The sequence below is a fragment of the Ixodes scapularis genome, unplaced genomic scaffold (genome assembly GCF_016920785.2).
Source record: "Ixodes scapularis isolate PalLabHiFi unplaced genomic scaffold, ASM1692078v2 PGA_scaffold9__187_contigs__length_104089568, whole genome shotgun sequence".
In the NCBI taxonomy this organism is placed as follows: Eukaryota; Metazoa; Arthropoda; class Arachnida; order Ixodida; family Ixodidae; genus Ixodes; species Ixodes scapularis.
The window spans coordinates 94,341,231-94,353,104 of record NW_024609884.1 but is presented as its reverse complement, the minus strand read 5'-3'; the positions used below and the strand labels follow the sequence as shown (position 1 = coordinate 94,353,104).

The 11,874-nt window shown below is 47.1% G+C and overlaps 1 protein-coding gene across 1 annotated transcript; it reads left to right on the top strand.

Annotated features, from left to right (window-relative positions):
* The first annotated feature begins 5,675 nt into the window (after positions 1–5,675).
* On the top strand, positions 5,676–11,409 carry LOC115327203. Its single transcript, XM_029988150.4, has 2 exons — positions 5,676–6,044; positions 11,098–11,409. The coding sequence occupies exons 1-2, from the start codon at positions 5,676–5,678 to the stop codon at positions 11,407–11,409; spliced, it is 681 nt and encodes a 226-aa protein (XP_029844010.3).
* Positions 11,410–11,874: the final 465 nt, after the last annotated feature.

Here is an 11,874-nt window from a genome sequence, read left to right as displayed (position 1 = left end):
AAGGCTGGCGGCGCGCCTGCGCAGCTGCGGCGTTTTCTTCGCGGATACCGTAGCGGAGCGCTTTTCGTCACGTTGAGCACAGAGTGAGCTGGCGGCCATGCACAAGACCAGAAATCCGCAGCGTATGCGACACAGGAAAAGTCCCTAATGCAATTAGACATCCCGGTCCTTCGTGCAAGGCTGTTGCAAGGCGGAGCACAAGAATTCCTTTTTTAACGCGCTCACTTTTTTCGTTAAAACGGCTTCACGCATGAAAGCCGACAATCCCTGCGGCGCGCTGGAGTTGCCATATGCTGTCCAGAGATTCTCGAGGGAAGAGTCGAGTATTTCCTCGAGTCGAGGAGCGTTTGGAGTGGAGGTCGGTTTATGAAGCGCAAAACCGGCCTCGAGTGGAGTTTCGAGTCGAGTTTGAGTCGAGTTTGAGTCGAGGCCCGTTTATGAATTCGGCTGTGAGTCGTTCAAGTCGCTCCTATGAAGAAGTCGGTGATCGCCAAAAAACGCCGTCGTATTCAGTCACGGCTCGCGGACCTTTTTCAAGGCCACAACGCTTCACACGTTGAATCGTATTACTGCTCGGATCAAGGTGCCTGTGAGGGATATGAATTACGCCCCCCCAGAAAACAAGTGGAAATTCAGATAATGGCGCGTCAGGTCCAGTCTCCGATCAAGGCCCTTCAGACGTTTTCGACGATCCCAGTCAAGAACGCCCAGCGGACGGGATCACACTTGTGAAACCATTCCTGTGCACGCAGCGAGAGTAACCAGCTGTGTGCTTTGGGGTGGCTAATGCACGCGCGTCAGCGCATTAATCAGAAGCAGAACAAGGTAAGCGGTGGAACATTCCGCGCAGCGTGACATCGTCTCTTGTTCATTTCTTTCCGGGAATTTGTTTGTTCTTTTATATCTTTCAGGCTGGCACATCCAGGGACGTCTGGCGGCGCTCCATAGTACATCTCGTGTCTGAAAATGCTCAAATAAACAGTTCGTACCAAATCTGTGTTTTTGTTACTTCTTTCATACTTGCATGAAAGCAACTTGCCTTCGCAATATTACTCAAAAATACTTTTTGTGTGTGTGTGTGTGTGGGGGGGGGGGGGGGGGGGGGGCACAACGTCTTCCCCACGACGCCTAGGGAACGTAATTTGGACTGGTTTCTCGACGTTTTGTGAACGTCGGCAGTCCGGATGTCGTAAACACAAGTATCATAAACATTAAAGGAGGACGCAACGGCCCACTGAGACGTGCATATGACGTGTGACATACGTAATTTGGAACGCTTCCTCAACCTTCTGTGCACATTTTCTCGCGGACATTTGAAGGTTTTATCGACGTCGAAGGAAGGTAACGTCCGGACGTTCGACGTTGTACGACTTCACGTTACAGACGTTCTATCGACGTTTTCTTCACGTTTATGTGGTGCCTGGGGCTTGTCGCGTTCCTCGGGCTACCGCTTCTTTTCTCGTGAACATGATTGTAAACCTGAGACTGGGGCAGGAAGAGAACACAACAGAAGGTAGTAAAAGAGGAGGCAACGTCTCAAACTCAGCTGCAAAGTTTATTTCGAACACGCTTTATATACTCTACAAAAAAAAAAAAAAAAAAAACATGACAAGAGGACTATGACACTCCGGTAAACCTTCTCTTATCTCCCTTGACCTTGGCTGTGGGACACTCACACAAAGGGACACATTCTAGCATAACCACCGCTACCCGGCGAACGTAGGTGAAAACACTACTGAACACAAAGAAAGGATTTGACCTTCAAAGGTGCGTTCCCTCTAACAAATCACTCAATCCAAAGAAACAATACTATACACTGCTACCAGCCGGAACTGGGGCCATCTCCAAAAATGAGAACGACATTGCCCTCCTACCACGAACCACAAATGCATAACACAGCGACTTTCTCGAACAAGTCCAAGGATACACATATAAACAACACTAATACTACAAAAAAAAAAAAAAAAAAATTACAAGCGTAGAAATTGCTTACATTCGTTCCCAAACTGCAATGACGCCTGACTTATACAGTTGCCAGACGTTTTTATACGAATCGTTTCTTGGACTACACGTTTCATATCATCGCGTTCTTTGTGAATTACTTCCGTTTCGGACCATTTGGCTTTACAATTATTACACTCTAAAAGGTGCCTCGCTAACTCGGAATTGGACGCGTTGTTTATCACATTCCGTTTGTGTTCCGTCAGTCTATCATTTAGACATCTCGACGTCTGACCTACGTATTTAAATCCACACTCCAAAGGAATCTCATAAACCACCGAATTCTCACACGGTACCGACTTCTCGCGATGTGCCTTCTGGCAAACTTCCTGTTTCGAATCAAAAGGTGTAAGCTTGCATAACTTAAAATCGGATGTGAACACTGTTTCTACGCCAAACCTTTTCGCCGACGCTGCCGTTGACCTAATAAGCTTTTCAAGATACTCCGACTTTCCTTCTTCAAACGTGCAGACAAAAATATTATCTACATATCTTCTGATGAAGCCCACGTTAGGTGACAACTCATTCATCCTGTCAAACAATACTCTATCCAAACTGTTGAGGTATATTTCAGCTAACAACGGAGCGACCGACGAGCCTATGCATACACCTTCTTTCTGGATGTATTTTCGATTATTATATTCGAGGACTGTTGACTTTAAGTAGAGATCTAACACGGTAAGGAAGCTTTCCACTGTTACGCCCGACCCTGATTGAAACTTTACCAGATTCAACTCTAGCACCTCCTTCACGGCATTCATCAGCCTCTTCTTTTCCAGAGAATAGTACAAATCTTTTATATCCATGGAGAATACCGAACACCTCCTCCCATGGTTGTGTTCTAAGATCTGAATGAGTTCTTCTGTGTTTCTCAGCGATAAGGATTTGTCTAAACTGACCTGACCTAAGTTCTAACCCATGCTGCAGAAACTTAGACACAACTCTTTGCCACGTTCCGTTTTCGTTTACCACCACTCTGAGAGGCATCTCCACTTTATGGTCCTTTAGGAAAAATTTTAAACATAGGTACATTTTGGATTGACTCATTATGCTTTTGACAACTTGCTCTTTATCTTCTTCCTTTAACACTGTGCATATATGTCCCTTCTCATCTTTGCCAACTTTCCGTTCCAGTCCTTGAACAATACAATCATGGCATTTTCAGCTTTGTTTTGAAATTTGTTTGTTTGTTTTGCTTTGTTTAAAAAAAAAACAGTTGGTTCATTCAAAGAATGAACCAACTGTTAGGAACCGACGAGTTGCTATACCGTATTTTCACGATATTTCCCATAACATAAAAGCGTCGGCGAAAAAGTTTTTCGTAGAAACAGTGTTCACATCCGATTTTAAGTTATGCAAGCTTACACCTTTTGATTCGAAACAGGAAGTTTGCCAGAAGGCACATCGCGAGAAGTCGGTACCGTGTGAGAATTCGGTGGTTTATGAGATTCCTTTGGAGTGTGGATTTAAATACGTAGGTCAGACGTCGAGATGTCTAAATGATAGACTGACGGAACACAAACGGAATGTGATAAACAACGCGTCCAATTCCGAGTTAGCGAGGCACCTTTTAGAGTGTAATAATTGTAAAGCCAAATGGTCCGAGACGGAAGTAATTCACAAAGAACGCGATGATATGAAACGTGTAGTCCAAGAAACGATTCGTATAAAAACGTCTGGCAACTGTATAAGTCAGGCGTCATTGCAGTTTGGGAACGAATGTAAGCAATTTCTACGCTTGTAAATTATTTTTTTTGTAGTATTAGTGTTGTTTATATGTGTATCCTTGGACTTGGACTCGAGAAAGTCGCTGTGTTATCCATTTGTGGTTCGTGGTAGGAGGGCAATGTCGTTCTCATTTTTGGAGATGGCCCCAGTTCCGGCTGGTAGCAGTGTATAGTATTGTTTCTTTGGACTGAGTGATTTGTTAGAGGGAACGCATCTTTGAAGGTCAAACCCTTTCTTTGTGTTCAGCAGTGTTTTCACCTACGTTCGCCGGGTAGCGGTGGTTATGCCAGAGTGTGTCCCTTTGTGTGAGTGTCCCACAGCCAAGGTCAAGGGAGATAAGTGAAGGTTTACCGAAGTGTCATTGTCCTCTTGTCATGTTTTTTGTTTTTTTGTAGAGTATATAAAGCGTGTTCGAAATAAACTTTGCAGCTGAGTTTGAGACGTTGCCTCCTCTTTTACTACCTTCTGTTGTGTTCTCTTCCTGCCCCAGTCTCAGGTTTACAATCATGTTCAACTTACACCAGCTCGCCTGCACTCTGACTATTTTTTCTTTTCTCGTCAAGTTTGAAAACCATACGGGTCCTCGCCGCTGCAAAAGCTGTGCGCTAAATACCGGGTTCCCGAGAAATTCTCTGTGCTACCAGATTCTCGCGCTCCAAATCTGCGACCGGGCACTCTATGGCTCCGTCATCGAACTGCCAGGCTTTGTGAGTATAGACGCTTTACACACGCGCCAAATTACAGCTGCCATTACTGACCTTCTCTTGTCTTACCGAGATGCCGAGCAACTGAAACGGTAGTTCACGATCCTCTACAAAGGCCGATGCTTTAGAAAAGGACACAGTTGAATCTAATATGGCAATTACCTGGCCCGCTATGGTAATGATGAAGTGAAATAAAGGAATAAGAGGAAACAAAAACTGAAGGTCAGTTATGGCGGCGTCCATGCACAGCTGCTGCAAAGCATCTATAGCGGCGAAATGTTTTGGTGGCACTGGTGGCACTCTGGTTTCCTCTCGTGACGTCATTACCTCGCGAACAACAAGTTCGATGGTGGTTGTGATGAGCATGGTGGAAGCTTGATATCATTGCGCTCTGAAACCAACGCTGCCCACACCGCCGACATTGAAGTTCCTTCCATTTGCTGACGTCATAGTCAGCGAGATCACGTGGTTCACGGCGTGCGTGCGGCCTCGCAACGCGCCGAATTCACGCGCTCCGCGCGCTTCGAACTTCCACATTCGCTGGTACTTCGGGCGTCTCGAGCCACGATGTTGAAAAAGCCGTGTTTTCTGCGGACCGCTACGACAGCAGACGCTTCTGCAATCGTCTTCGTGACTGCAGCCCTTGCGGCCCTTCGTCGACCATTTTGTTTCAACTCTGGAGCGCCTAGTCGACTGAAAACGTCATCTGCCAATAGCCTAGGTTCCTCAACAACGCCGACGTCACAAAAAAAAAAAAAAAGTCAAAATACGTTATCACTCTCAATAGACCATTTGCTATATTACCCAAGCATCAAGGAGAATGGAGGGATTGGTATTCCACGCGCCACACGCGCACGCCTTCCCCGTATAAAAGATTCGAAGTAAATAACCAAAATAAAGCGCGTTGACGAACGCGCGTGCAAGATACCATTTGTTTTAGGTATTTGCTTTAGAAAACTTGCTACTGCTGAGGCCAGCGCGTGCGGCGCGTGGAACACCAGTCTCTGCATTCTCCTTGATGCTTGGGTAATATAGCAATAGGTCTATTCATCCATGTAAACTCAGGAACAAGTTCTGAAAGCGTCTGGTTTGTCGTAGAACACCAGAAGCGCCGGGCGTCTGCCGTCTTCCATAAGCCCCGAGGAGGTCAACGGAACTAGAACGAAGTTTTGGTCAAGGCCCCGTGACCCGGTGGCAGACGATCATCCGACGACATCATTTTTTCGCAAGACAGACGACAATATGTCACGAGCTTACGAAGACCGCCACTTTGCCAGATTCTCGTGCGACGCTCGGCGTCCGTGTACCAGTTACGGCCATCGGAGCGCACGCTTCGTGGAACACGACCGAAATCGTCGACTTTGGTACTGGCCCACGATTGTCTCGCCGGGGATTCGTTCGGCGTACTCGGAGTCCCTGCTAGGGCACCGGTCGCAGATCATTCCAGGACCTCTGGTCGAAGTGGAACCCCGCGACCCGGACCACGGGAGGTCCGCTTTGGAAACGAACTACAGTCCTGACGTCCTGGTGGCCTGGTGCCGGTTCCGTCAGAACAACAAGCTCATGGGTGAAGTCCTTGGTCGGGCGATGGTGGAGGCAACCGACTCTCAGGTAATTAGCTTTGGAACTGTTTAGGACAGGGGGGCCATGTTGCACGTTTTGGACTCCCAGGGGTGCTATGTTGCGCTTTTTGGACTCCCAGGAGACTTGGAAGAAGGAAGTGACGTCAACGACTAGAGCAAACGCAGATTGGATGTTGACAGAAGAAAACGAAATCAACACCCAATCTGCGTTTGCTGTGTCGTTGACGTCACTTCCCTCTCCCTAGTCTCCTGGGAGTCCAAAAAGCGCAACACAGCCCCCCTGGAGACTAGGGAGAAGGTAGTGACGTCAACAACGCTCTTTGGATGTTGATTGGTGGAGTCGCTGATGACGCGTTGCGTGGTGCTGCTAAGATACGTTCATTCACACCTACGTCACTTCCTTCTCCCTTGTCTCCTGGGAGTCCAAAACGTACAACATAGCCCCCATGTCGTGATTCGGATTGGGTTTGATGGGAGCGTGGCATCATGACTCAAACGGGCGTCGTATGACTCCCCCGATCATGGAGATTTTCGATGTTTGCAATGTCTGCAGTCTGGAACAACATGTTGTGTACCGCAGGCAATTAACCCACCGTGTCACGTGGGTGGGTTATACCTAAAGGGCTTTGTGTTTTTGGTATATACAGTTACCGATAAACACCAAAAATTAACCCTCGAGGCGGTTTTCTCTGAAACGGTAAAAACCGAAAAACCCCAAAATTAAACTGTCCCTGAAGAAAAAAAAAAAAAAAAAAAAAAAGAAACCCCAGCTTTACGAGCAGAAATTTTCTACCCTACTTTTTTTTCTTGTTGACCCGAAGCACAGCCGCACTGAACTGTCCTTGGGGTTGTTCCTCTCTATCGAAACCACATTCCTTGCCCGGTTCCCTTCTGTACTCTTTACCTGCAGCCTTACTGGTCAAAAATATTATTATTTATAACTTGTATATTACCGATAAACATCAATTTCTCGCCGGCATTGTAATTAGACACCGAAAAACACCGATTCAAAGGAAAAAAAAAAAAAAAACGCCGGTAAATAACCCCGGAATTTAAAGAAAAATGAATGCGGAAAACACGGAACTTATACGCCAGAATTCTGTCAGTGTTGCCCGGTCACCTCCTGAACATGACCGACATTAAAGACATAGCGACAGCTGAGGTTTGAAGGTGTCATTTTGAAGCAGACGGACTGTATGAACGATTTAGGGTGCGAGCGCGCGCCCATAGAGTGCGCTCGTGTTTCGTATGAAACCGCATAACACACCGGACGAAAGTTCCATAACGTTTTAGAACCAGTGAGAGCATTTCAACTGTCTGCGTAAAAGGGGAGCCTGTTTTCGTACATCACTTCGGTTCAAATAGTCACACGTGCTAAACGAAAAGCGCCGAATAAACATGGAGAAGGAAATAGACAAGACGAAGTGCACTCAAAATGAAAGTTCATTGAAACAAATACAGGCTATCAAGGGGGCACTCAAGTGCGTTTTGTGATCCTTGTTTTATTGTCACAAACGTAAAGCTTCCTAAAAAAAAAAAAAAGAAACATTTATGTGCGGCCGATTTGTGAGTTAAAAAAATGGTAAAAGATTCCTACGCTTGCCGTTGGCGCAGAACGGCAGATGGCGCTACCGAACCTTTCTGAATATGGTCGAACGACGGACGGTTTCATCACTCTTTTAATATGCAAATCAGCCTCGCATAAATGTAATTTCGTTTTTTTTTTTATCATGGCTAGAGCTCGTAGATTGAGTTTGACCATAAAATGAGGGTCTCGAAAAGAACTTTAGTACTTCGTTTAGAAATTACAACTCTATATTTGTCAGGTGCATTGACGGGGCACTAACGCACTTGCTTTCCCCTTGATTTCTGATACATCGTACAATTCTAAGGCAGTTTTATCAACGTACCTCCCGCGAATTGCTGTTTGCGCTCATTCTGGTCCACGCGGGCACCTATATATCCCTGCAGTGCACACGGGCACCTATATCCCAGTGCACTGCAAGATTGTCCGGCGGGGACTGTTTTACTGTCCATGCATGTTACCTTGCTACCATGCAGGACCATGCGTGTTATTTTGCTTGCTTGTTATCTTTGTTATCAGCGACCCGTGGGATGTTTTGGCGGAGTGCCGAAAATGGCCCGCGTCGATATGGAGCGCGGTCGACGGCGTGAAACCGCGAAGTGTCCAACAGCTATCGCTGTAACATCGCTGTAATGTCGCTGTAAAAAAAAAATGACGTTGGTTTAGGTTTATTTGGCTGAGGCTTGTTTCCAGTCAGTGAGAACAGGAGTGCCAGTCAAGCGCTCACGCAAACGTCGTGACCAGTTTTGGCCTATTTTAGCTGGCGCCGAAAATTCAGCACTTGGGATTTGTTGTCTGTACTCGTCACATCAAGCAAATTCAAAGTGTTGCGCATTTTTTCATGCGCTGCGCGAAGTATTTTTACTAGATTCGGTCGTCTAAGGATGAAAGGAGGCTTCTGGTGTTCGGAACCTGCGCACGTCTTGATAAATTAGCATAAAGCTAATCTAAGCTGCACCTCTTGATTCACCACATGAAGGGGAAAGAAGGCTAAAGTGCTGCAAGGACCCGGACTTTTTTTTTACTACTGCACTTGGAATATGAGTAGAGGAGGTAGGTTAATAGCGTCCTAACCAGACTTTTACGAAACTTAAATGCGCCCACTCCAGTTATCGAATCCTTCTGTGGGTAACAATTGGTATTTTACAGAGACTCTTGAATGTGAGCATTTAGTACTCTAACTTAAATACTTTTTTCGCACGTAACTCGTACTCACTTCGCAAGTCGATACCCTATTTCACCTTATGATGTACCGCAGGAAAGGCTACAAGCGCGAGCCCCATGCTCTAAGGAACATCTCGGCGGCACGAGCTCTGTCAACGCTATGAGCTCGCGCTTCTAGCATTCGCTGCGGTACAACATAAGGTGAAACGGAGTATAGCAAAAGTTACTGCAGCCTTCTTCCTTTATTTTCGGAGAGGAAAAATGCTGGTTGTTCAGAGAGGGAAAAATGCTTTTCTGCATCAAATAAATAGAAAAAAATAAAAAAATCTTAAAGACCAAACAATTTCAAGTACAATTTCAAGTAGCAAAGAAAATAGTTTTGTGGAACGCTTTTGGGGGGGGGGCTAGGTCACTGCTAAGAGGATGTAGTGGCCGGCTGTGGCCAGGGTTATCTTGAAACTAACGAGTTGCTTTATTCGAATATTTACTACCCTATACTCAGATACTTTTCAGATTTGAGTATTTTGCACTGTGCTCAGTTACTTTTCAACCAGGTACTCAGTAACTTAACTTAAGTACTTTTTCTGAGTATCTTGTACACGCCTGGTCCGAACCAGCTCCTTTCGGGAGAGGAGGAGAGAAACGTGCGAGTGGGAATGGGGAGGAGGACATTGGGGAAGGGCATTGTGCCTGTCATAATGTGCTGCCGAGGCATCGGCCTCTGAGGCATATAAGTTCGACTCCCTAATTCTAATGGCCGGTTCAGACACTTGCGTTTGAGTGCGTTCGACTGCGTTGCGTCGAGAACCGAAAACGAGTCACCGGCACATCTGAGCTTCGTATGAAGCATGGAATCCAATTCAAGGAATCCTTTTGGCACGCGATACAGGCAGCAGGGATGTCATGGTTTCTCGTTGCCACAACGCAGTTAAACGCACTCAAACGCAACTGTCTGAACCAGGCCTAAGAATATAGGTCATTTTGAGACTGAAGGGTCAGCATTCCAACGTCACCCTTTGATTCGTAGAGACTAGAGCCACTAAATAAGCTACGCTTCAGTGTAACGGCACTTATCTTGGGGCTTAGAATCATGGCTGCCAGTTATCTGAAGCTTTTCCTGAAATTACGGAAAACGCTTTTCCGTCCTCCAGAAACGTTTACACAGTTTGCTACAGAGCAAAACAATATTACATGAGCTTCCTAACACCGAATCTAATGCTGAAGAAGTCGCACTTTTGAATCATGACGATCGGCACTTGCGTCTACTCTGAACAAGCACCAAAGATGGCGGCACCCACAACAATGTCGGGGAACAAAGTGCCAATACTCTAAGCGTAGCTCACTTAGTAATTGTGGATAATGTGCCCGAGCGCACCAGAGCAACGGTGCTCTCGAGTGAAGTCAGCAATATAATTTATAACATATGTTACAACGTTAAAAACTGCCAACATAAAGAAAGAAAATGAAAGACGTTTACAAATCTTTGTAATGCGAAACTAGAGCGCAGCTCTTGAGGGGGAGGAGGGGAGGGTACGAAGGGGAGGGTATGCCCCTTCTCCTCCCCCTGTCGCTGAATTTGTTCATGGGTGACGTGACATGAAGTCGTGACGTCATTTTCCCTGCTCAATTTAACGGGGAAACTGAATTGTTGATGAGATCACGTGACGTCAATTTCGCTGCTAACTTTAGCGGAAAATTTTCCGCTAACTTTAGCGGGGAAACGTCCCATAAAGGAACGTGCGCGGTTACGCCGACGGCGACGGCGACGGCAACGGCGACGGCAACGCCGCTCAACCCGGGAACGGGCGCCTAAGAGCTGCACTTAAAACCCCCTGTAACACCGAATTAGAGCGCAGCTCTTGAGGAGGAGGGAAGGGTACTGAGGGGAGCGTATACCCTCGTCCTCACCTCCTCATCCTGCCTGCTACTCCTCCCTCCAAGCGGCGTCGGCGTAACCGTGAGGTCATGTGACCTCACGGGGTCACGTGACGTCACCGGGGTCACGTGACCTCACGGTTATGCCGACGCCGCTCAAGCCGAAAACATGCCCCTAAAAGTTGCGCTCCAAAAAAAAAAAAAAGAGAAAAACATCTGCAGGTTTTGTTATGCTTATTCCTGACAGAATTCTTGAACGAACATTACGTCATAGCCTAGGCTTGTCACGTGACATCCCGCTAAATTTAGCGGGACGTAAGTCCGCTAAACTCGGTGGGCGCGATCTTGCCCGCCAAATTGAACGGATGACGTCCTTCCGTCAGTTTTTTCGTCCATAGACAGGCCTAACCTGTTGGAGGTTAAAAATAACATGCCTCCGACGGTCTCGTCTCTCCAGGACTGGACGGAGACTTTGGAGCTCCGCAAACAGCAAGTGGCCGTGCTCGAAGGGAAGCTGGCCACCATACGGCAAGAGGAGAGACAGCTGGCCGAAGACCTGGCGTCCCAGAAGCAGCGCTACCTGGACGAGGCCCAAGCCTTCCAGACCAGGCTGATCACGTGCAGAAGTCAGGAAGAACTGGTCCAGCTTGCACGCAAGGCCAAGCTGCCGCACAAGCGGTCATTGAAACCCACCGTTTGCAAGACAGCCTTCCGGCTCCGTTGCGCACCTGAGCCGAACGCCGTCGAAACAAATAAAGGTCCGTGTTGAGGCAACAAGGACAAGACAATAGACTTAACGTCGTCGAACACGTCAAGAACGCGTTCGCGCCGCCTCTGGCACGAGAGATGGCGCCGCAGAGATCCACGTACCACTAGCGGTGACGACAGAGGAGGAAAAGCCTCGCAAACTCAACGATGAAGTTAACCCAATCGATCGTTGATTGGCTGCCCTTTTGGTCACGTGATGTGACGTTGCGATTGAGTTTTTCCTTTCGGATTCCGATGGAGTTCGAGCTATGCTGGTAAAATAATAAAGTTAGCGGTGACGTCAAAATGTCTCCACGATTGAGTTTGGCAATTGAGATAACTTTGTAGTTACCAGGCAGCCGAAGTTGCCAAACTCAATGAAGATGGCGACGTTCACGCTCGCGGACGGGGCGAGCCAAAGCGATCTTTCACGAACCATCGCTACGTTTTTGATGTGTTCGGTTCAAGGTTCGTCAGGGACGTAAGC

Coding starts and splice junctions, on each gene's coding strand:
- LOC115327203 (XM_029988150.4), top strand. CDS start 5,676: ATGTCACGAGCTTACGAAGACCGCCACTTTGCCAGATTCTCGTGCGAC. Junction 6,045..11,097: donor TGGAGGCAACCGACTCTCAG/GTAATTAGCTTT, acceptor TCGTCTCTCCAG/GACTGGACGGAGACTTTGGA.